General features: G+C 39.7%; 1 protein-coding gene across 1 annotated transcript in view; it reads right to left on the bottom strand.

Annotated features, from left to right (window-relative positions):
- CFAP54 (cilia and flagella associated protein 54) overlaps positions 1-22,119 on the bottom strand; it is a 186,264-nt gene that overhangs the window by 109,078 nt on the left and 55,067 nt on the right. Inside the window, exons 22-33 of the mRNA XM_038756067.1 lie at positions 18,524-18,616; positions 18,132-18,317; positions 16,683-16,825; positions 16,090-16,237; positions 12,935-13,090; positions 12,218-12,340; positions 11,797-11,949; positions 10,488-10,593; positions 8,647-8,736; positions 6,582-6,708; positions 5,507-5,621; positions 1,504-1,619 (exon numbers count right to left, since the gene is read on the bottom strand). Coding sequence (XP_038611995.1) covers positions 1,504-1,619; positions 5,507-5,621; positions 6,582-6,708; positions 8,647-8,736; positions 10,488-10,593; positions 11,797-11,949; positions 12,218-12,340; positions 12,935-13,090; positions 16,090-16,237; positions 16,683-16,825; positions 18,132-18,317; positions 18,524-18,616 — 1,556 coding nt within the window. The remainder of the gene's footprint in view (positions 1-1,503; positions 1,620-5,506; positions 5,622-6,581; positions 6,709-8,646; positions 8,737-10,487; positions 10,594-11,796; positions 11,950-12,217; positions 12,341-12,934; positions 13,091-16,089; positions 16,238-16,682; positions 16,826-18,131; positions 18,318-18,523; positions 18,617-22,119) is intronic.

Below are 22,119 nucleotides of genomic sequence, written 5' to 3'. Positions count from 1 at the left end.
ACTGAGATTAAAACAAAAACCAGGAGGAGTTAATTTGGGATAACTCATAGTAAATTCTTTTGTCAAGCCACTTTCCTAAGCAAAAACATGTGGAGAGTCCCATGGTTTTTGATTTCTGATAATCATCAAGCTAGTCCCTTGCAGCTTTGAACCACAGTGGCTTCAAATATCATCTTGTAAATCTCAACCTTGGTATTTTATGTTACTTTGGATGAACTCCTGACATTGGTTGTTATCTGGTTTGACCAGGAACCCTGGGGCCTTCACAGGGCTCTCAACTGAGTTCTGGCTGGTGCTTATAATCATACATTCTCCTTGGATCACTCTAAATAAAAGAAAGTTAATTTTGGTCCTAGTTTGGGTAATGCAGTTAAGCGGTCTCAATTTCAACCCCATGAAGCAAGGGCTTCTGATGCTAATAAATAGCTTAGGACATATTATCTCTTTCTAAAATTGTCATACTTGATGATGGGATTCTGCTCCTTTCCATTTCCCCAATCCCATAACTATTTTTTCCATGCCAAAATACATCTCAGATTGAAAAATTTGAAACCTATTATGCTAATTACCATAGGCATTTTGGAAAAATGCCTAAGCTCTCCTAGGGTAAAGACCAAAAAGAAGTGCTAAGATACCAACATCTAACAAGCTCAGTGTTAGGGATGATTTTAACACAGTATAAAAGTGAGCAAAACTTTTTTTATGGTGTTTGTTAAATGCTTAAAATGTCAAGCACTGTTCTAAATTCTGGGATAGGTAAAAGTTAATTAGGTCGGACACAATCCCTGTCCCGCATTGGGCTCACAGTTAAAGTAGAAGGGGGAACAGGTATTTAATCCCCATTTTACAGTTGAGGAAACTGAAGCACAGAGAAGCTTAGTGAGTTGCCCAAGGTCACACAGAAAGCAATTGGCAGAGCCGGGATTGGAACCCAGGTCCTTCTGATTCCCAGGTCTGTACTCATTCCCAGGTCTGTGCTTCAACATTTACATGTTCTTCAAACATTGAAAAATGTCATCAAGACAAAGGAGACTGTAAAGCTAAATAACACTTCCACTTAATATTCATTTGTCTTTTAATGCTGTCAGAGAACAAAGACATCTGCAGGAAGCCGGTTAACAACAAAGTAGCAGAACAGTTTGCTACCTCTGGGCTATCTCTTGCTGTTTCCCCTACTTCCCCATGCTACTAGCTGTTTCTACAGTTCTCCAACTTATAGCTTAATTGAAGCTTAATTGTCACAGTGACAATCAAACACTTTCTTATTGTGGAAACAATAGAAAGGGCAAAGGAAAAAAGTGGGCAATTGAATGATCACAAATTCCAGATGAAAGGAGTCTAAGGTCTCACCGTGATTATATTTGCTATTAGAATGCCATTTTGGAAAAAGTTACAAACAACACAAAATTGTACCAAACAAATCTGATTTTCAAATTTTCATTCAACTTTTACATGATGTAATTAAAAGTGTGCAAACCTCAAATTTCAGTTCAATGTACTTACTTTTCAAATTCTTGACTTGAGTATCGTTTGGTATAAAATTCCCTTGATTGTCGTCTTTTTGTAGGAACTGCGGTCTCCATTCTACTTGTTTTTTTCAAACCCGTCGACTCCACACTCTTAAAAACAATCGGAAGAGTTATCTTAAACTCTAAATATTCCCTAGGTGTACTCTGAGCAGTTTCATAATTTGCACCTAAAATAAAGTACAGCTTTTTTTAATACACCAAGATGAAATTGCCTGTTTCATGTAATTTTAAAAACTTCTATATTTGTCAAAAGGGTATTCATGATAAAATATCCGCACAATTATCCTAAAACTTATGTTTCATGATACCATTGCTGCATAATTATATTTCATTATCAATTTAGACTGTTTGGTTTTCACTAAATTAAACTTCACTAGATTATCACTAATCTAAATTATACTGAGAGCTATGTATACTTCCCTCTCCTTTTGCCACGGCCTTTCAGAATAAGAGAGCAGCCATATCAGTTATCTGACTTATCAGCTTTTCTTTGTGATATTTTACCAGCCTGGCCTGCGGCCACTTCCATCCTGGTGAGTAACAATTTAAAACTCAGAATGTGGGGAGAAAATGGGCTATTAAAAAGACCTCAGAGTCAATCCTTTACGCATTTTTGTTTCAAAAAAGTGTTCGGTTATATAAAGAAGAATTTCTTGACTGCTGAGATAGAGAGACATTGGATAAGACCACTAAGGGATGAATGGAATTTCTCTTTCCAGAGATCTTTTAAAATAGAATCACCAACCATCTGCCTCGGATGATTTAGGAATTACTCTGGGTAGCAGGGAGCTGGACCTGATGATCTCTCAAAGTCCTTTCTCACTCCGTGATCCTGTGATTCTCTTCTGGAAAACTGATGCTAATCATTAGCAAGTCCCATGCTCTTCATTCTTCTTGGTACCATGTATGGACTTCAGTTGAGGCACAAGGAAAAATGCATGTCCCTCTTTGCATACAGTTTAACGTTTCTAAATAGCTCTTTGTACTGACATACTACAGATGCTATACACTTCCATTTGGGAGATTATCCAGGGCCATTTTGGTATGGTAGAGGGTGGACTTCTTGTAGATTCTGCCTTTGGTGGGGTCATCACTAGTCTGCTCCCATTCTGATAGCTCTTTATTACACATTAGGGAGATGGGTGAAGGGAAATAATGCAAATTGCTGGAATATTTTTCCCTTTGAAGTACTCATGCCTGCTGCCAGCAAAAAAGTAGGGGGGAAAGGAGGTAGATTATTCCCTCTCTGCAGCCTCAGAAGGGAACACTGTAGTAGGCTCAGTGGAAAGAGCACGGGCTTTGGAGTCAGTGGTCTTGGGTTCAAATCCCAGCTCCTCCAGTTGTCAGCTGTGTGACTTTGGGTAACTCATTTAACTTCTCTGTGCCTCAGTTACCTCATCTGTAAAATGGGGATTGACTGTTAGCCCCCCGTGGGACAACCTGATCACCTTGTAGCCTCCCCAGTGCTTAGAACAGTGCTTTGCACATAGTAAGCACTTAACAAATGCTATCATTATTATTATTACCCTCAAGAGCTCCAGTTGGGATAACAGTAATCACTATGAGTCACTTATACAAAGATTTGATCATCTTTGAAGTATTATTTTTCTCATGGCTCAATGCCATCTGCTTTATTAAAACATTACAGCATTCCTGTGGTCATCTTTCATTCTGTAATATGGCTGTGACATTTGTGAAATTTCACAAATGCCATCTGGAAAAAACCTGAAACCTATCTGAAAATTGGTGATTATAGGGCTGAGGACCATAGCCTAAAGAAAGTTCAACCTAATGCGCCAGCCACAGTTAAATACAGTCCTATCTTCTGATATAGCTTAAGGATGACGATTCAAATCATTTCATGTTAACACTCAGTGAAAGAAAATTTAGAACCAAGAGGAATAAACAGTGCTATTCTTATACTAAAACACCTTCCCAATGTGTCAGGAAAGAAGAAAGCCAATAGAGGCCAAAAAAGATGGAAAAGTTAGGCAGAGTATAGGTTCAAGGAGAGCATCGTGCTGAGTAACTGCCAATTCATTTTAAAAGCTGTTAATGAAGCTAGCTGTTTTCTCTGCCTCACTCCTATCCCTAGAGCAGGAGAAAGTAAAGTCCTTAAAGATGATAAAAAACAACAATAGAGACATAAAGATGAGACTACAAGTAGGAAATGGGATAAATGGGAAAGAGGGAGCTATAAAGACATTTTGAAATACAAAGCTGACATGGGGGAGGAAATAGAGCAAAAGAGGCAGTACATACAAGTGATGTAAATTTACCTTACAATTCTACTCACACTGAGAGGGTATACCTTACCCGTAAATATTAGAGGAACCCTTTAGGTTTCACTAGAGCAGTCCTGAATTAAGGTCCCAATCTACTAGCAAGACAAACCTCTTGCTCAAGTGAGATCCAGTCGAGAGCAGGCCCGAGTCATGTATCCTGAAAGAGACTATCCTCCTGACATTACACTTAGAGGCCTTTTTGTAGAAGACTCTTGAGCTCAAGGGAACCCCCAAAATAATGAGTTGTTTAATCATCAAGAACAACAGTTAGAGAAGAAAATGAAAAAGGAAGAAAAAACATACAGAACAAAGAGGAGAACTAGTGAATATTATAAATCCATTATCCAATGAAGTAAAAATAGTGCATTTTAGGTTTGTTACCCCATCGCAGTGACTTTAAGATATGTGTTTTTATGTCTGCCACCCTCATCAAAATCTAAGCTCATCTGTAGGTAGATAACTTGTCACTTGTCTGTTAGGTACTTGGCAAGCACTTAGTACAGTGCATTGCACACAGGGCGCGCTCCATAAATATTACTACCGAGTAGTAAAGAGTAGTAATAGGTGGGCATTCAAAACTGAGGCATTCAAATAATATCACATTGGGATATATAAACTGTAAACTGACTATCACATTTCACCAAAAGACGTTGAGATACTTATCACAGTGCCTGACACAACACTTAAAAATATTTTCTTTCCTGGATTTGAACTCTGTATTTTATGCAATTCTTAATCAAACTCCTCTAAAAGAAACACCTGCAGAATCCTTTTCTACTAATTTTGTAAATTATCTTTACGGTGACGTGATATCATGATCATGCTCAAATGCCATTAATAAGTGCCTGCAATGCATGTGATGCTATTAGACTAAGGCACCTGGGAAAATACAAAGAAATCCCGGATTAGAGAAGCTTAAGTCCTCAAGGAACTCACAACTCAGAGGGCTACATACAAGTAGAAACAACCAATAATTAAGCATTAAAGATAAAACATAACTATAAAACAAGAGTTGCTCAGCAATATAACTCAGGGCAGCATGGCAATACCACTCTTCCTCTCTCCCCTGACTCAATCTAATTAACAGAAAAACTAACGAATCCAGCCAACATTGTACATGTTATACAGTTCCCTTCCTTCACCCATCCTGGTTCGGTACTGCCATATACTTGGCAGGATATGGGCAGGGAAAGCCCAAAATCAAAGAGCCCAAAACAATCCATATCTGGTTGTGAGGAGCTCATTGTCCTTCCACCTAACCCATAGTGCATTCTGCTTTAGCTCTGCTAACACATGAACCCCAAATTTTTACTTTGAATATACCACTATCTGGCCAAAACTCAACAACGATGCACCATTTTTCTCTTCTTGGTTCTACTCAGGGCTTAAGAAGTGAGTTCTGCCTTGAGGCTATTCCCTCTCTGAGTATCCTTATTCTTGTGCACCTCTTGTTTCAATTAAATTTACACAACCTGAAACAAAGCTCTTCAAGTGGCAGCATTTAAATTCAATATAGCACAAGTTGTTGAGCCTTCTGACCTCCATCAAAACAAGTCTGCTTAACATTTCACTGAGAAATCATGGGGATTGATAATGTATACTGCTCATATTTCATAACTGGAGGACTGTGGTACAGTAAAACTCCTGCTATTTTCAATGTCTTAGTGAACTAGAGACCCACATGAAACTCACTCTGGAAAATTCCGTTGAAGCTGTAGTGGGCCTACTCACATCTTCACCAGGATTTAGATTTCCAGGAGTTTCCCTGATTGGAGTTTTCTTGTTCCCAAGAATGGTGTCATTTCTCCTAAACCATAAATAGCAAATTAGTTAGCCTACCCATATAGTTCTGATGCCCCCATAAATATTTACATGAATAGAGGACCCATAAAGGCAAGCAATTGAGACCACCCATCTCCTCAGTGTACTTACAGTAGAGTAGCAGTAGTAGTAGTAATTATAATTCCCCTATTCAAGGAAGACGTCCCTGACTGAAGTGCACCTACGAGTGGGGGTGTGGCATTAGCATAGAGGCCAACGTGGATGGTGTACTTAATGTTTTTGATGCCTGGAGTTGTTTTCTCTTTTAAGAAATGTAGGAATTAACAAAAATGAATCTTGCTAAAAGAAGCAGTGTGGCCCAGTGGAAAGAGCATGGGCCCGAGAATCAGAGGACCTGGGTTTAATCCTGCTCCACCACATACCTGCCTCATAAGGCCCTTTCCAGTCAGAATCTGAATCCTCACCAACATTAGCCAAGCAAGAAAACTGTGTTCTTATAGCCAGGCCCCTTTTGAGCCAGAATATTATTTATTTTAGAGGTACTAATAGGAATTATTAAGAACTTACTCTATAGAGAGCACTGTACTAAGCACTGGGAGAGAATATCCAGTTTCTAGTATAATGTACTATTAAATCTCTTCGGTAAAATAACAATAATGATGGCATTAAGCGTTTACTACGTGCAAAGCACTGTTCTAAGCACTGGGGAGGTTACAAGGTGATCAGATTGTCCCACGGGGGGCTCACAGTCTTAATCCCCACTTTACAGATGAGAGAAGTTAAGTGACTTGCCCAAAGTCACAAAGCTGACAATTGGCAGAGCCGGGATTTGAACCCATGACCTCAGGCTGCATAGCCCATGCTCTTTCCACTGAGCCATGCTGATTCTCTAACCCAAAATAACCCAAAAGACTCTGCGCACCCAGAGAAATATGGCAAAGTCTATGGAGAATTATTTGGTTTCTAATACTTATTTAATCAGTACCTTTTTAAGAAATCCTGGATGGGACCTGACCATTCCAGCAATTGAAAAAATTTCTCTTCATTGAGAGATTTTTGCATAACTTGAACAAGGAACTCAAGGAAACGGGGTCTGTGCTTAAATTTCATTACTGTGAAACAAAGAAAAGAAAGTTAACACTTAGTAACTGTATGTCTTCTGAATTACCAGTTTATCCATTGACTTATATTTTCCATTTATAAAGCACCATGATGAATTAATGTTAGTCTTATTTATTTGATTCACCTGCGTGCTTAGCCCCCTAAACATATACATTTCCTTCTTTTTCTGAACAAGACTGGTAAATCACAATTTGGGAACTGTTGAAGTTCTAAGCACTGACCAGGCAACTAGAAAAGGGCAAGAAATACTTCCTTCCTGGCGATCGGTTAGTGTTACATTTTCGACTGCAAATATTCTAATCATAACTAAGCATTAATATTAGTGGATATTTCACCAGTGCTCAAGCCCATTAACCTTCAGTGATAATAGGTGTTTGGTCCTTCCCAACTGAAGAGCAGCTGCAGCTTGAACAAAATACACTGGGAAGCTCACAACTGAGAATCCACCCTCATCATCATCATCATCATCAATTGTATTTACTGAGCGCTTACTGTGTGCAGAGCACTATACTAAGCGCTTGGGAATGCCACCAAGTTAGTAAATGAAGTACCAGATCCATGTAGGTTCCCATGCGATTGGCACGATTGGAAGCCATTCGCTTTGATATTTTGGGCAGGATGGACAGTCACAGCTATGATGTCCTGCCCATGTGGAGAGAAGAGTGGAGTACAGATTGTGGCCTAGTGGATAGAGCCTGGGCATCAGAAGGACCTGGGTTCTAATCCTGACCACCACCGGTCTGCTGTGTGACCATGGGCAAATCACTTCACTTCTCTGTGCCTCAGTTACCTCATCGGTAAAATGGGGACTAAGATTCCAAGTCCCATCTCTAGACTGTAAGTTTGTTATGGGCAAGGAATGTGTCTGATGTTATACTGTACTCTCCTAAGCACTTACTACAGTGCTTTGCACACAGTAAAGCGTTCAATAAATACAATTTAATGAATGTGGGACAGGGACTGTGTCCAACCTATCTTAGAACAGTGCCTGGCACAAAGTAAGTACTTAAGTACCATTTAAAAAAAAAACAAACTCCACTTTTTGCCCCTGACTGGTAGGTTGCACCTCCCCAGCCCGGCCTGCAACCGAGTGGGGCAAGTCAGGGGGGGTCATCTTATTCACGACCCCCTCCAGACTGCCTTGGTGGAGGCTACCATCTAGCCTCAGAAGCTACTGCAATGGCTCTACAAGCTACTGTGCAACTTCAGGGCTGCAGCCACCGTATTGTGTGGCCACTGCTGATGCTACTCCTACTACAGCATGGCTCAGTAGAAACAGCCCGGGCTTTGGAGTCAGAAGTCATGGGTTCAAACCCCGTCTCCGCCAATTGTCAGCTGTGTGACTTTGGGCAAGTCACAACTTCTCTGTGCCTCAGTTTCTCCTCTGTAAAATGGGGGTTAAGACTGTGAGCCCCCCCGTGGGACAACCTGATCACCCTGTAACCTCCCCAGCGCTTAGAATAGTGCTTTGCACATAGTAAATGCTTAATAAATGCCATCATTGTTATTATTATTACTACAGGGAAGCAGCATGGCATAGTGGCTACAGCACAGGCCTGAAAGTCAGAAAGTCATGGGTTCTAATCCTGGATCTGCCAGGATCACTACACCATCCTGCTTCCCATCTCTTTCCTTCCCATTTCAGCTTCCTTCCCTTCTCTCTGTCCACCTTGTCAATCCTCCACATTCCCCTGGTCTCTGGCCTCAGCTAAGGACTTTTCTGGACCACCTGTCAGGGCCTATAGTTAGGGAAGGGGCTTTTCTCTCCTCCACCAATCCCCAGTGACAGCCAGGGATTTTCTTCACCCTTGGAAACCTCACACCTTGTTTGTCCTTAAGCATAAAATGAACAGTTGGCATCCCTGCTCCCAGCAGCTCTTAGGATGGAGCAGATAATGCAAAGCAATAAATAGTTGGAATTATCCTACCTTCTCTGAGGGCACATTTTGTTGTCCAGTTAAAAACTATAGGGTAGAGAAATATGGGATCGTCTACACACAAAAGATCTGATCCATGATCTAAATTTAAAAAAATATATATATAGTTAACACAATACTAAGGAAAACCCAAAGCATCATAAATTCTTCATTAAACTGAAAAAGAAAGGAAAAACAATTCTTCATTCATAATTTAAAGTAATGGGTCACCCTCAAAAATGAGAAAAAAATCCAATGATCTGTTATATCATTTCTTTTAACAGTTTCTGAAAACGTTATGCAGAGAAAATAGTTATCTGCCATTAAACAGGTGAAGTATTCTGAAGTCATTTCCCTATTGAGAAGAGTAATGTATAATGAAACTTTTTATGGAATTGTTTTCTCAGGTATGTTAAATAGTTATGCTTTGAAGTGACTTTCATTTGAGAAATCCACGTTTCATTAATACATTATAATTAAACCGTACCTCTATAAATTGTTCTACATTCATTTTTTAAGTCGGCAGAATAGAACATTTCTCCAGGTTGAATGGGGTCAGGGGAAGAGACTGGAGAACTGGGCTTGATTGGTGGATTTAATTTGAAAAGAACAGGAGCACAGAGAAAAGGACAAGTAAGGAAGGGAGGGAGAGTAGGAGAAAAGGGTTCTCAGACACCTCTTGGGCTCATAATGTATAATAACGAGCAATAAGAAGGAGTTAAGGGGGACAAGGAGATCAGAGACAAGAAGATCCTCTTGACAAGAGACAGAGAAGCAGCATGGCATAGTGGTTAGACCAAAGGCCTGGGAATCAGAAGGTCATGGGTTCTAATCCCAACTCTGCCGCTTGTCTGCTGTGTGACCTTGGGCAAGTCACTTCCCTTCCCTGGGCCTCAGTTCCCTCATCCATAAAATGGGGACAGACTGTGAGCTGTGAGCCCCACGTGGGACAGGGAGGGACTGTGTCCAACCCAATCTGCTTGTATCCACCCCGGTGCTTAGTACAGTGACTGGCACATAACAAATACCATTAATAGTAATAATAATATACTATATAATAATAATAACAAGATCCACAGATCCAAGGAGAGCCTCCTCTTGGCTAGTGGAACCTTGGATACCCCCAAAGACTTGGCTATAAACAACAAAAGAGATTCAAATCCTCATTCAAATTCAAATAGGATTTAACTCCTATCAGCATACTTATCCTATACATCATCTGACCTCTGATTTCATGTTTAACATAAAAAGGTAACAACAGAAGCCATAATTTCTTCCAAATTGATCAAGTTAAGTGGAAAGATGATCCCTAATGAGGCTCCACTCTCTTGCAAAAAAACATAATTTTTAAATTTCATAGGACTACAGGTAGCTTTTGATTTGCTCCGCACTTGTCTGCTGTGTGACCTTGGGCAAGCCGCTTAACTTCTCTGTGCTTCAGGTACCTCATCTGTAAAATGGGGATTAAAACTATGAGTCCCCCACGGGACAACCCGTTTACCTTGCATCTACCCCAGCGCCAAGAACAGTGCTCAGCACATAGTAACCGCTTTACAAATATCATAAATTATTATTATAGTAAGGACTCTCACAAATTCATGGTCTTTGCCCCTCAACATTTGTTGACACTGCTCGTCACTAAAAACTAACCAGATTTTGAAAAGTACAAAATTGAGTGTACTGTAAATTTTTAGAGATGGTTTCAAAATAGTGACCAAAGACAAAATCACTAGCAAGTTAAATTAAATCTTTCTGTGAGTTCAATGCAAGGTCCTGACATATCCATTGCTCGCTGTATCTCAACAAAAGCTTTCTATAATTCAAAATGTATTTTGATTAAACTGAATAAGTACGTTGTTTTGTAAGCTTGAGCATGTTATTTTCCAGAATGTTCAGCTGTTCACTTATTTTTTCAGATAACTGTGTCTTCTTCTTCAAAGATTTCTTAGTAGGAGCACCCTAGAAACAAACATTGGGGAGATTTTCATGATACAAATTTCATTTGGTTCTAATAAAACTGAATCGTGATTTCAAACTTACATCTCCACACTTAGGCTAATGCAGAACATAATTGACAAAGCAATTGAAATACAATAGAATCACACAACTGGGAGACTAGCAGGAAACTTGCAAGATCATTTAATCAGGGTCATGAAATTATGCTTATTGCTGGGGCAACTTCCAACCGTGTATTCTTTCTAAGCGCTTAGTAGAGTGCTATGCACATTCTTAATGCTTGGTAAATACTATTTTGACTACCTCCTGGAGGAATTGTGCCTGACTGAATGAATCGTTGGTGATCTAGTAATTGCATTCTGAAGAAAAAATGAATTTTCTTCCTGTGCCTCTGTGCATACTACAGACATTCACAACTGGAAACCCAGAAAAATATTTTCCTTCTGACTTGAATTTTACCACTGAATAAGAAATGATTCAGTTGCTATTAAAGTGGCCTCTTTACTGGCAAGGCCTGACTAGGCAAGAAGTTGGTTTCCCCTCTATAATCAATGTCTTCACAAAAGAAAGGAGATTACAACCTGAAAAGCAGCATGGCTTACTGGATAGAGCATCAGCCTGGGAGTCAGAAGAGCCTAGGTTCTAACCGTGGCTCCATCACGTGACTGTTGTGTGACCTTGCCAAGTCATGTAACATCTCTGTGACTCAGTTACCACATCTGTCGAATGGGCATTAAGACTGTGAACCCCATGTGGGACATGAACTATGTCCAACCTGATTAAGTTGTAATTACCCCAGTCTTAATACAGTAACTGGCACACAGTAAGCGCTTAAATACAATATTAACTAATATCATATTAAAGACCATTGAATAGTCCAAAAAGGTCACTAGATTGTTTCAAGAATAGAAATGGTTCCCTCGTTATAGAACTACAGCAAATTAGTCCTTTCTTCTTGCTCAATTCCTGTTCCACTTGAAATAATAAATTTAAACTGCTTGAGGGCAGAGACCATCTCTTTCTTTGTTCTATAAATTTCCAAGCATCCAATTCACATAGGAGGAGCTCAAGAAATACTTTTGATAATAATGGTGACTGCCAAAGAAAATAATCAATCGTATTTATTGAGCGCTTACTGTGTGCAGAGCACTGTTCTAAGTGCTTGGGAAGTACAAGCTGGCAATAAGAAAATAAGCAAAAGACTACCTCCTCCAGTGTGTCATCTTGTTCATCATCAATCATACTGCTCTTTGATAGTGTAGACAAGTTTGTGCATAACAGGCCGGAGGAATCCAACATTTTTTTTCCATAATTTATAATAATTACTGCTAGCTCATACTCCTTCCATGAGCGAAGTACCTAATGAAACATTTACTATTTACTCATTGCTCTTGCATTTTCTTCTCTTCAATAATGAGCATTATTTTTCAATTTCTTTGAAAAACACAAGAGTAATGTAAGTTTAAGAGGTCACTGCTGAGAAACAATGGGAAATATTTAATGGGGAGTCCCTGCACATAACGAGCTACTGCATTGCGCAGCATCCCCTCAGAAGAACAAACAAGCCCTCCCCGGTGTGTGTCAAGAATCGGGATCACTGATCCTCATAGTATAAAGAAATCATTACCTTGGCTGTGTAAAAGACTGAGCAAGCTATCATGTGCTGTATACTCTCAAAAGTCCCAGTCTGTTTCTTTACAAAGATGGTGCCTGGGATTTCCTGCAGAACTGCCAAGCATTTAATCAGGACCTGAAAATTACACAAATTGACAAGACTGTAGAGAATTATCTGAAAATAGATATTCATTATTTATCCCTACTTTCACTATAATTTTATAGTACGTGAAGATTTTATATTAAGTGAAGATCTGTACTTAGTTCAAGTTTTAACCATTAACCTTTGACTTTCAGTATGAATTTGGTTGACCAACCAAGACCCAGAGAAGCAGCATGGCTCAGTGGAAAGAGCCCGGGTTTGGGAGTCAGAGGTCATGGGTTCTGATCCCGGGTCCACCACATGTCTGCTGTGTGACCTTGGGCAAGTCACTTAACTTCTCGAGCCTCAGTTCCCTCATCTGTAAAATGGGGATTAAGTCTGCGAGCCCCATGTGAGACAATCTAATCACCTTGTATCCCCCCCAGTGCTTAGAACAGTGCTTTGCACATAGTAAGTGCTTAACAAATGCCATTATTATTATTATTATTATTATTATTAAGACTTCTTGGCAATACTACCAGCAACAAAATGAGGGGAAATGTGTGTAACAGTACCACTAAATTCTCCCAGTTGAGATAGAGAAAAAAAAATCAGACAATAAACTGTGCTTTATCAAAATGCTCTTACCTGTATAACTGGCACCAAAGCGATATTGTGATAGATTATGGGAGCAAGTAGACCATAACATTGAACAACAGCTTGCAGGACATAATTTGCATCATTTAACCAGGTACTAAGTTCAATTGCCACTAGCAATCTCTCACATTCAGCTAGTCTACCAACCTGCAAATCAAAGAACATACAGGTTACATGGCCGCAGCAGCTATTACTTAAATTCCTCGTCTCCATAAAGGAAGACAAGATCCTTGTGGAATAAGGACAACGTCATTGTTATAAATGAGGTCTAAATTTGGAAGAAGTCACTGGCCTCTAGTACCTAAGAAGTTTTAGAAAAAACAGTGTTCATGAATCTAAAATATGAAATTCTGTCATTCTAGAAAGAACTGAGGATTAAACTTAAGTCCTTTTGGTAATAAACTATGTGAATTCACTTTGTAAATGAATTCCTCTAATGAAACTATCTTTTCAGAGATCCGTTGGTAATACTGTCAAACATGTTCCTGAAAAATAAACAGAAATACAACTACCTGAAAATATTTTACCACTTTTGGCAGATCCCAAATTCTCTGATAGACTACCTAAAGAATTTCCCAGCCAAATGGGGAAATTTTCAGAAAACTGTACCATCTGGTAACGGATCACTTGAATGTTTGGTAAATTTAAACAAAACAGTAGTCCAGTATCAACTAATTAATGGTATTTATTGAGCATTTACTGGTTTCAGAGCACTATACTAGATACTTGGGAAAGTATAATAGAGTGGAGTTGGCAGGCACAATCCCTGCCCACAAGGAGCTTACAGTCTAGGGGTGGGGGATATATATTAAAATAAATTACAGAAAGGGGAAATGGCAGACTGTAAGGATATGTGCATAAGTGCTGCAGAGCTGAAGATGGGGTGACTACCAAGCGTATAAGAAGTACGGATTCTAGTGCGTAGGTGATGTATTTGGTAGAGTGAGTAGGGGAAATAAGGGCTTAGTTAAGAAAGGCCTCTTGGAAATGTGACTTTAGGAGATGTGATTGAAGTTGGGGAGAGTGGTGGTATAACAGATATGTAAGGGGAGGGAGTTCCAGGCCAGACACAGGACATGGGCAAGGAATCCGTGGCTGGATAGACAAGATGTAGGTACAGAGAGTAGACTGGTGTTGGAGGAGCAAAGTGTGTGGATCTGGTTGCATTGTTTTAGAGCACTATACTAATCTGAAAACAGGTCAAATGTAATAATAATAACAATAATAATAATGATGATGGCATTTGTTAAGTGCTTACTACGTGCAAGGCACTGTTTAAAGCGCTGGGAGGATACAAGGTGATCAAGTTGTCCCATGTGGGGCTCACAGTCTTAATCCCCATTTTACAGATGAGGTAACTGAGGCTCAGAGAAGTTAAATGACTTGCCCAAGGTCACACAGCAGACAAGTGGTGGAGCCGGGACTCGAACCCATGATCTCGACTCCAAAGCCCGGGCTCTTTCCACTGAGCCACACTGCTTCTCTAGTGTAGTGAATGTAGTGAATTCTATAACTCGGGGGTAGCGTAATACTACTTGGGCATTTTTTTTCTCCATTTAAATTTACGGCTAAGTCTGGTAAATCTTAGACATGAAACAAGTTTTCTTCCAGATAGAGCAAAGAATTATGGACACCAAGAGTTTAAAGAAGTGATAATTGGACATTTCACATAGACTAGACTTCCAGCCAAGTAACTGTTGGAATAACATTATCTCCACTCTTGAATTGTTTTCGCTTTCAGATACGATACAACGAAGGAAGAAACACATGAAATTAAATAAGGAAAATGGACTGAGTGGAAGAAAATGAAAAAGTGCAAAAATATATGATGGTAAATAACTGGCTCTCGGTAAAAAGTACAACTAAAAGAAATTTTAAAACGCATACTGGACCATGAGATGAACTTAAATAGTGTTGACAATCAATCAATGGTATATCTTGAGCACTTAGTATATGCAAAGCACTGTACTACTTGCTTGGGAGAGTACAATAAAACAGAATTAGGAGGTATGTTCCGTGTCCAGAATGAACTTACTGGCTAGAGGGGAAGACAGGCATTAATATGAATAAGTGATTTATAATACATAATTTAAAGATATGCACTCTAAGTGCTGTGGGGTTGGGGGTGGTAGAAGGTGGTACATGACTTCCATTTTCCTTAAATGTATTGTCAGACCATATTGCTATGCTGATTCATAATCAGTTGCCAGTCCTCCCATGTATGTGCTTCTGGAGCATAGACAGACATCTTTGCAAAGCAGCTCCTAAGTCACTGCCTCAAAGGTTTTTGATGATGCTCTTAGTGTTTTGAACAGGAGACATTTCCCAGTGGATCAGAAGTTTACTTTGATGCCTGCTTGCATCTCTATAGCTGCATCCTGAAGTATGTCAGCAGAGAACAGATTGAATAGGACTGGACCTATCACATGAACCTGTTTCACTCTGACAGTGATGGGGGAAAAGGGTCACGTAGAACTGTTGAAAAAGGTTACTGAAATGATGGAATGACCTTTTCTCTTAAGATGTGTTTTGACTGTTTATATGAGTGAGCACACCCTTTCCAGGGATTCAGAAAAGCCCTTGGTAGACTTGTATCTCTTCAGTCTTAGGATCCCTCCCCTTAGCCCTCAGATTCCTTAACTCGCTCTACGTTCCATCTCGTAAGCATTATTTTTGCAGATCCATGAGGATTAGCAAGGTGATAATGAGGCCACGCTTGTTTCACTCCAAGAAGTTCTTTGATACCAGAATCATTTTCATCCATATATAGCAAATGTCTAATGACTGCCTCTATGACTTTCAATGATGTTCAGATCCCATCTAGTTGAAAGAATGTCCAGGAGGATTGTAAGTATATTCATAACCGAGGCCAACTTTCAGCCTCCATCAGGGTCCATAGAAGAAATCGAGTACAGTTGGATATATCACAAATCCCTACTTTATGACACTGGTTATAGAGAACTGATAAAACAGGGGATTTCCATGTCTCAATTAAGACATGATTTAAAATCTGAGTATCAAGAACGTAGAAAATTCAGTAGAGGATACAGAGGTAGGCCACCTAAGTGTGCCTTTAAAAAAAACCCCACTTATTAAGCGTTAAAGAAAAGAAAAAGCACCTATAAAAATAATTTCATGTCACTTACTTGTTGACAACAATACATGTCATTACCACAAACAGCATCACAGAAGAGATTTTTTTCTTTAATAATAATGTCACTAGTTATAAAAATGCTTCGGAGAAAAAGGTATAGGAGGATAGAAGACGTTTGTGACAGGATTTCAGGAATTAACCTATAAAATATTAAAGTAGGTTAAAAACTGAATTATAAAGGTTAGCAGCATTTAGTGCATACTTACTATGTCTAGAGCACTTCACATATATTTAACATATGGTTTAGCCTTATTAAACTTACACAGAAAGCTCAACACTATGGCAATTTATGCATAAAGAAATATAATGAAAAATGAAAAGGCAATTAAGAAATTAAGGCTCTAGGGTCAATATGGTTATTTCCATAAATGATTTTTGCTGAACATCAATAATTGCAAGATTTTCTGATTTGCTATTTCCAATAAGAAAAAATTTTGCAAAGAGAAAACAGGAATTAATAATTAATTATTGTGTAAAAAAATTGATGCATTTTAATAAAGCATTTAAATGACAAATTCAGTCAGGGCCATCAACTATAGACAATGCCTCCCATTTATAGTATTTGAAAATACTGTTTGCCATTACCTGAATTGTGAAATGCTCAATTTACTACTCAAAGAAACCACTGATATATTAGTAGATGGTGAAGAAGGAATTGAGACAAAATAATCCCAAATGGGTGAAAATGCCCTCTTCGCTAATGTATAGCTACCAATCTGATAAGCAACCTACAAGAGAAAAATTGATTCCTAAAATTAGTTTTGTGTATCTGTTATACATACACACATGACATGACGTTAATTACAAGAAGGTGTTTTTAATCACTAATTCCAAACACGGCGACTGAATTCTATTCTGACTTTACATTATCAAACTACGTTAATTTTGTTCGCTGGCAAAATTTTAACCATCTGACATACTTAAATCGCATGAAAATTTGAAAAATCTAAAAGAATATTTCAAATTGTCATATGCAAAGCAAAGATCACAGCTGAGCCAAATTAATTTCATTTCCATCTATCTCTGCAGTGCACTCCATTTGTTATAAATATTGTTATAATGAACAATCTGCTCCAGGAGAAACAATCAGATTTCCCAGGCCAAAAATATGAAATTCAATTCATTCTTCTCTGGTTATGACTGACACTTTCTGGGCTATTGTACAGGGAAGGAGTGAAAGCTGAAAGGAATCAGGAGATGCTAAGGAGAGTTTAATACAGCATGGTCTAGTGGAAAAAGCATGGGGCTGGGAGTCAGGAGACCTAGGTTCTACTTTCAGTTCTGCCACCAGTCCCAAGTAAGACTTCGTCCTTCAGTTTCTTGACCTGTAAAATGGGATTAATAATACCTGCTCCTTCCTACCACAGAGAATGCGGTGAGGAGAAAATGAGAAAATTCCTGGGGAAATGTTTTGGAAAAATAAAAGCACTATATGAATATAAAGTATTATTATAATTCAGCTTTTCAAAGCCCAGAAACCTAGAACAAAAACCTATAATAGATCAAACCTAATTCCTTGATCATGTAGATCAAGGAATCCTTTTAGACTGTGAGCCCACTGTTGGGTAGGGACTGTCTCTATGTGTTGCCAACTTGTACTTCCCAAGCGCTTAGTACAGTGCTCTGCACACAGTAAGCACTCAATAAATACAATTGATGATGATGATGATGTACTTTTCTAAAAATTCTGATTTACTGAATTCAAATCTGATCTTTTATTTAAAAATTATAATATTATTATGGCCTTTGTTAAACACCTACTCTGTGCCAAGCACTATTCTAAGCAATGGGGTAGGTAAGAATTAATCAGGTTGGACACAATCCCTATCCCCCATGAAGCTTAATTGATTGAGGGCAGAAACATAAGTACAACAAGGGGGAACAGTCTGAGGAGATACAGAACTATTTGATTTATATTAAGATAAAATTATAACGATGGGAAATTCTTAGTGCTGCAAATCTTAGTTTTTTACCCAATAACAGCTTATTAATGAAGTAAAGAAGATTAAAAGTGATAGATAAAAATCTTCCTACCTGAGTCAAGAATGTCCGAACAGTAATAGTAGAAAGAGGTGAATATGCAAGGATTGGTTTAGTCGTTTCCCCAACAGCATTCCCAACAAGTTTTCCATCTGAGGAATATGCAGCAACCGCAAATATGTATTTTTCATTGGCCTCTAAATCTTTGACTTCCAAAATGCTTTTCCCATCAGCTGGTATCTGTTGGCAAAAATGTATTTCAAGCTTATGTTTCATCAAGGTGAAAATGTAAACTTTGTAAGTAAAGCTTTATAGCAAAACATTTTACTCACTACATTAATATAATTTAAGACTCAACCTAACCTTTATGGGACTTAATAAAAAAACTTAGTTATGAAAAACATTGCAAGGGTGCATGATGTGTATACATTTCAACTTTAGCTTACCATTTCTCCTGAATTTGAAAGATGATCATTGTTTAGTCTTACTTTTCCACTGCATCCATCTGCTTTACATCCCAAAATACGGTACCAAGAGACCTTTCAAGAAAAAATGTAATCTTTTAGTTTGGGAGCTAACAGAGTAATTGATTATGGCGAGAAGGAATGAGTTTTTGAATGATAATGTTATGTGCAAGATTAAAAAAAAATTCTGAGCTGATAAAAGATACATAGTTAACCAAATGTTTTGGAACCAACCAAAAACAAATGGACTTTAAGGCAGAAAACATTTTGGGCTGGACTTAGGGAATAATAGATTGCTAAAAACATTACTGTAGACTACGAAGGGAAATGGCTTAATTTCCATATTCGGAGGTTTTAAAGTAAAGAGTAGACAACCATGTGCCCCAGTTGATGATTAACCATTCACCGACCTGAAGTGGCAGGAAAAATTCGAAAAGCCTAAGTCAAAAGAACTAAAAAGTCCAGGAACAAGAGACTGGAGGAACCCGGATGCAAAGAACCAAAATTAATTCATGATTACTGAACTCGTGGCTCAGTGGATAGAGCCCGGGCTTCGGAGTCAGAGGTCAAGGGTTCAAATCCCAGCTCCGCCACTTGTCAGCTGTGGGACTTTGGGCAAGTCACTTCACTTCTCTGGGCCTCAGTTCCCTCATCTGTCAAATGGGGATGAAGACTATGAGCCCCACGTGGGACAACCTGATCATCTTGTATCCTCCTCAGTGCTTAGAACAGTGCTTTGCACATAGTAAGTGCTTAATAAATGCCATTATTATTATTGTTGCACACAGAAAGAGCTTCATATTATATATCTTTCATATATAACTGATATGGAAGACCCATTTTACTAATCAGAGCTAAAATTACATTTCCAGGAGTCACTCATTGTGTAGGACATATCCAGGTTTCTGCCCAACACTGAAAAGATGACTGACTGGATCTCCCATAATTTCACTTTGGCAGGTATAATAGAAGTGGCCTTGGCAACCCAATGCAAGAGTGGGAGAGAGGCAACGAGAGGAAAAGAGGTGGTCAGATCTCCCTTCCCCAAGTGAATCTCTCATTGTTATTAATATTACTACTACTATTAGATAGTAGTAATACTAATGGTATTTAATAACACTGTATACTAAGCATTGGGGCATACACAAAGTAATCAGATTGGACACAGTCCCTATCGCACACAGAGCTCACAGTCGAAGGCACTGAATCCCCCTCTTACAGATGAGCAGCGTGGCTCAGTGGAAAGAGCACGGGCTTTGGAGTCAGAGGTCATGGGTTCAAATCCCAGCTCTGCCAATTGTCAGCTGTGTGACTTTGGGCAAGTCACTTAACTTCTCTGGGCCTCAGTTACCTCATCTGTAAAATGGGGATTAAAACTGTGAGCCCCACGTGGGACAACCTGATTACCTTGTAACCTCCCAGAGCTTAGAACAGTGCTTTGCACATAGTAAGTGCTTAATAAATGCCATTATAATTATGAGGTGACTGATGTCCAGAGAAGTGAAGTGACTTGCTTAAGGTCACTCAGCAGCCCAGGGGCAGAGCCAGGATTAGAACCTGGTCCTCTTAATCCCAAACCTGTTCTCTTTCCTCCAGGCCACACTGCTCTTCCACAGCCCTATTCTGGACTATATATATTTGGTCACTGCTACTGTCGCTGTTGAGGAGAGGGCTCTCCGTGGATTTCCCAGACAGGTTACTCTACCTCCAGTTCCCTGGACTAGAAACCCCCAGGAGATCACCTCCAGCAAAAATATCAGTAATGGCAGCAGCTCTAGTTTGAATATGATGACTACAGCAGCAGAGAAAACAATGAGTCTCCCTGTTCATTCATTCAATCGTATTTATTGAGCACTTACTGTGTGCAGAGCGCTGTACTAAGAGCTTGGGAAGTACAAGTTGGCAACATATAGAGATGGTCCCTACCCAACAAAGGGCTCACAGTCTAGAAGGGGGAGACAGATACAAAACAAAACCTGTGGACAGGTGTCAAGTTGTCAGAATAAATAGAATTAGAGCTAAATAATGATAGCATTTATTAAGCGCTTATTATGTGCAAAGCACTGTTCTAAGCGCTGGGGAGGTTACAAGGTGATCAGGTTGTCCCACAGGGGGCTCACAGTCTTACATTAATAAAATAAATACAATAGTAAATATGTCCAATAGAGTAATAAATCTGTACAAACATATATACAGGTGCTGTGGGAAGGGGAAGGAGCTAGGGCGGGGGGATGAGGAGGAGGAGAGGAAAAAGGAGGCTCAGTCTGGGAAGGCCTTTTGGAGGAGGTGAGCTCTCAGTAGGGCTTTGAAGGGAGGAAGAGAGCTAGCTTGGTGGATGTGTGGAGGGAGGGCGTTCCAGGCCTGTTGTAGCCAGCTGTTCTGAAGGGAGATGTCCTGGTGAATGCAGTTATGTCTCTGTGGGTGTGCTTCTCTGTGTAGTGTGGCTCAGTGGAAAGAGCACAGGCTTGGGAGTCAGAGGTCATGGGTTCTAATCTTGACTGCGCCACTTATCAGCTGTGTGATTTTGGGCAAGTCACTTAACTTCTCTGTGCCTCAGTTACCTCATCTGTAAAATGGGGATTAAGACTGTGAGTCCCATGTGGGACAACCTGATTACCTTGTATCTCCCCCAGTGCTTAGAACAGTGCTTGGCTCATAGTAAGCACTTAATAAATACCAAAATTATTATTATTATGTTTCTAACAGAGTTAACGCCTGAAGGGTTCAGTGATGACACCAAGAGCCATTTTCTGTCTTCTTTATTTCTCTTATCCTCTTTCTTATGTGCTCTCGCTCTCTTTCTCCCTCCCTCGTTATGGGTCTCGGCTTCTTTCGCTTTCACACTCTCTCTCTTCCCGTCTTCTCTATCTCTTTTCTGGCTGTTTTCCCCAACTGTGAAAACAGTTGTGGGTGGGGGGGGGGGGGGGGTGGGGGGGGACACTGATGTCCCTTGTGCATCACACACATCACACACACAATGACATCACACACATCACACACATTATGCCAGCATAACCACAATGACCTCACAGGTGCCTTTCTGGGGAAGTGGACATATTTTACGCCATTGTAGAACATTTCTATCGGACAATCTCTGAACCCCCTACTTGGTCCAGAGGCTTTGCATCCCCCTCCCAGAGCCATATGAATTCTGGGGGCAGAGCGGAGCTGGTGAACTTGGCAGCAGGAGGAGGTTCGGCACTAAAAAGAAAAACCGACATAAAAAGCACCTAGTAGCGAATCAGTACCGGATAGCAAACAGACCAGTTGCAAAGGAGATGGTTTTTGTAAAACCAGGCAATTGACCACCCTCCTGAACCTCCCTGGAAAAAGCCTGGCATACTGGATAAAGCACAGGACTGGGAGTCCGAAGGTCATGGATTCCAATTCCGGCTCTGCCACATGTTTCCTGTGTGACCTTGGGCAAGTCACTTCGCTTCTCTGTGCCTCTGTTACCTCATCCGTAAAATGGGGATTGAGAATTTGAGCCCCATATGGGACAGGGACTGCGTCCAAATTGATTTCACTGTATCCACTCCAGAGCTTAGTAAAGTGCCTGGCCCATAGAAAGTACTTAA

The sequence above is a fragment of the Tachyglossus aculeatus genome, chromosome 14 (genome assembly GCF_015852505.1).
Source record: "Tachyglossus aculeatus isolate mTacAcu1 chromosome 14, mTacAcu1.pri, whole genome shotgun sequence".
Lineage (NCBI taxonomy): Eukaryota > Metazoa > Chordata > Mammalia > Monotremata > Tachyglossidae > Tachyglossus > Tachyglossus aculeatus.
The sequence above is the reverse complement of the archived record's forward strand: the minus strand, read 5'-3'. Positions and strand labels throughout refer to the sequence as shown.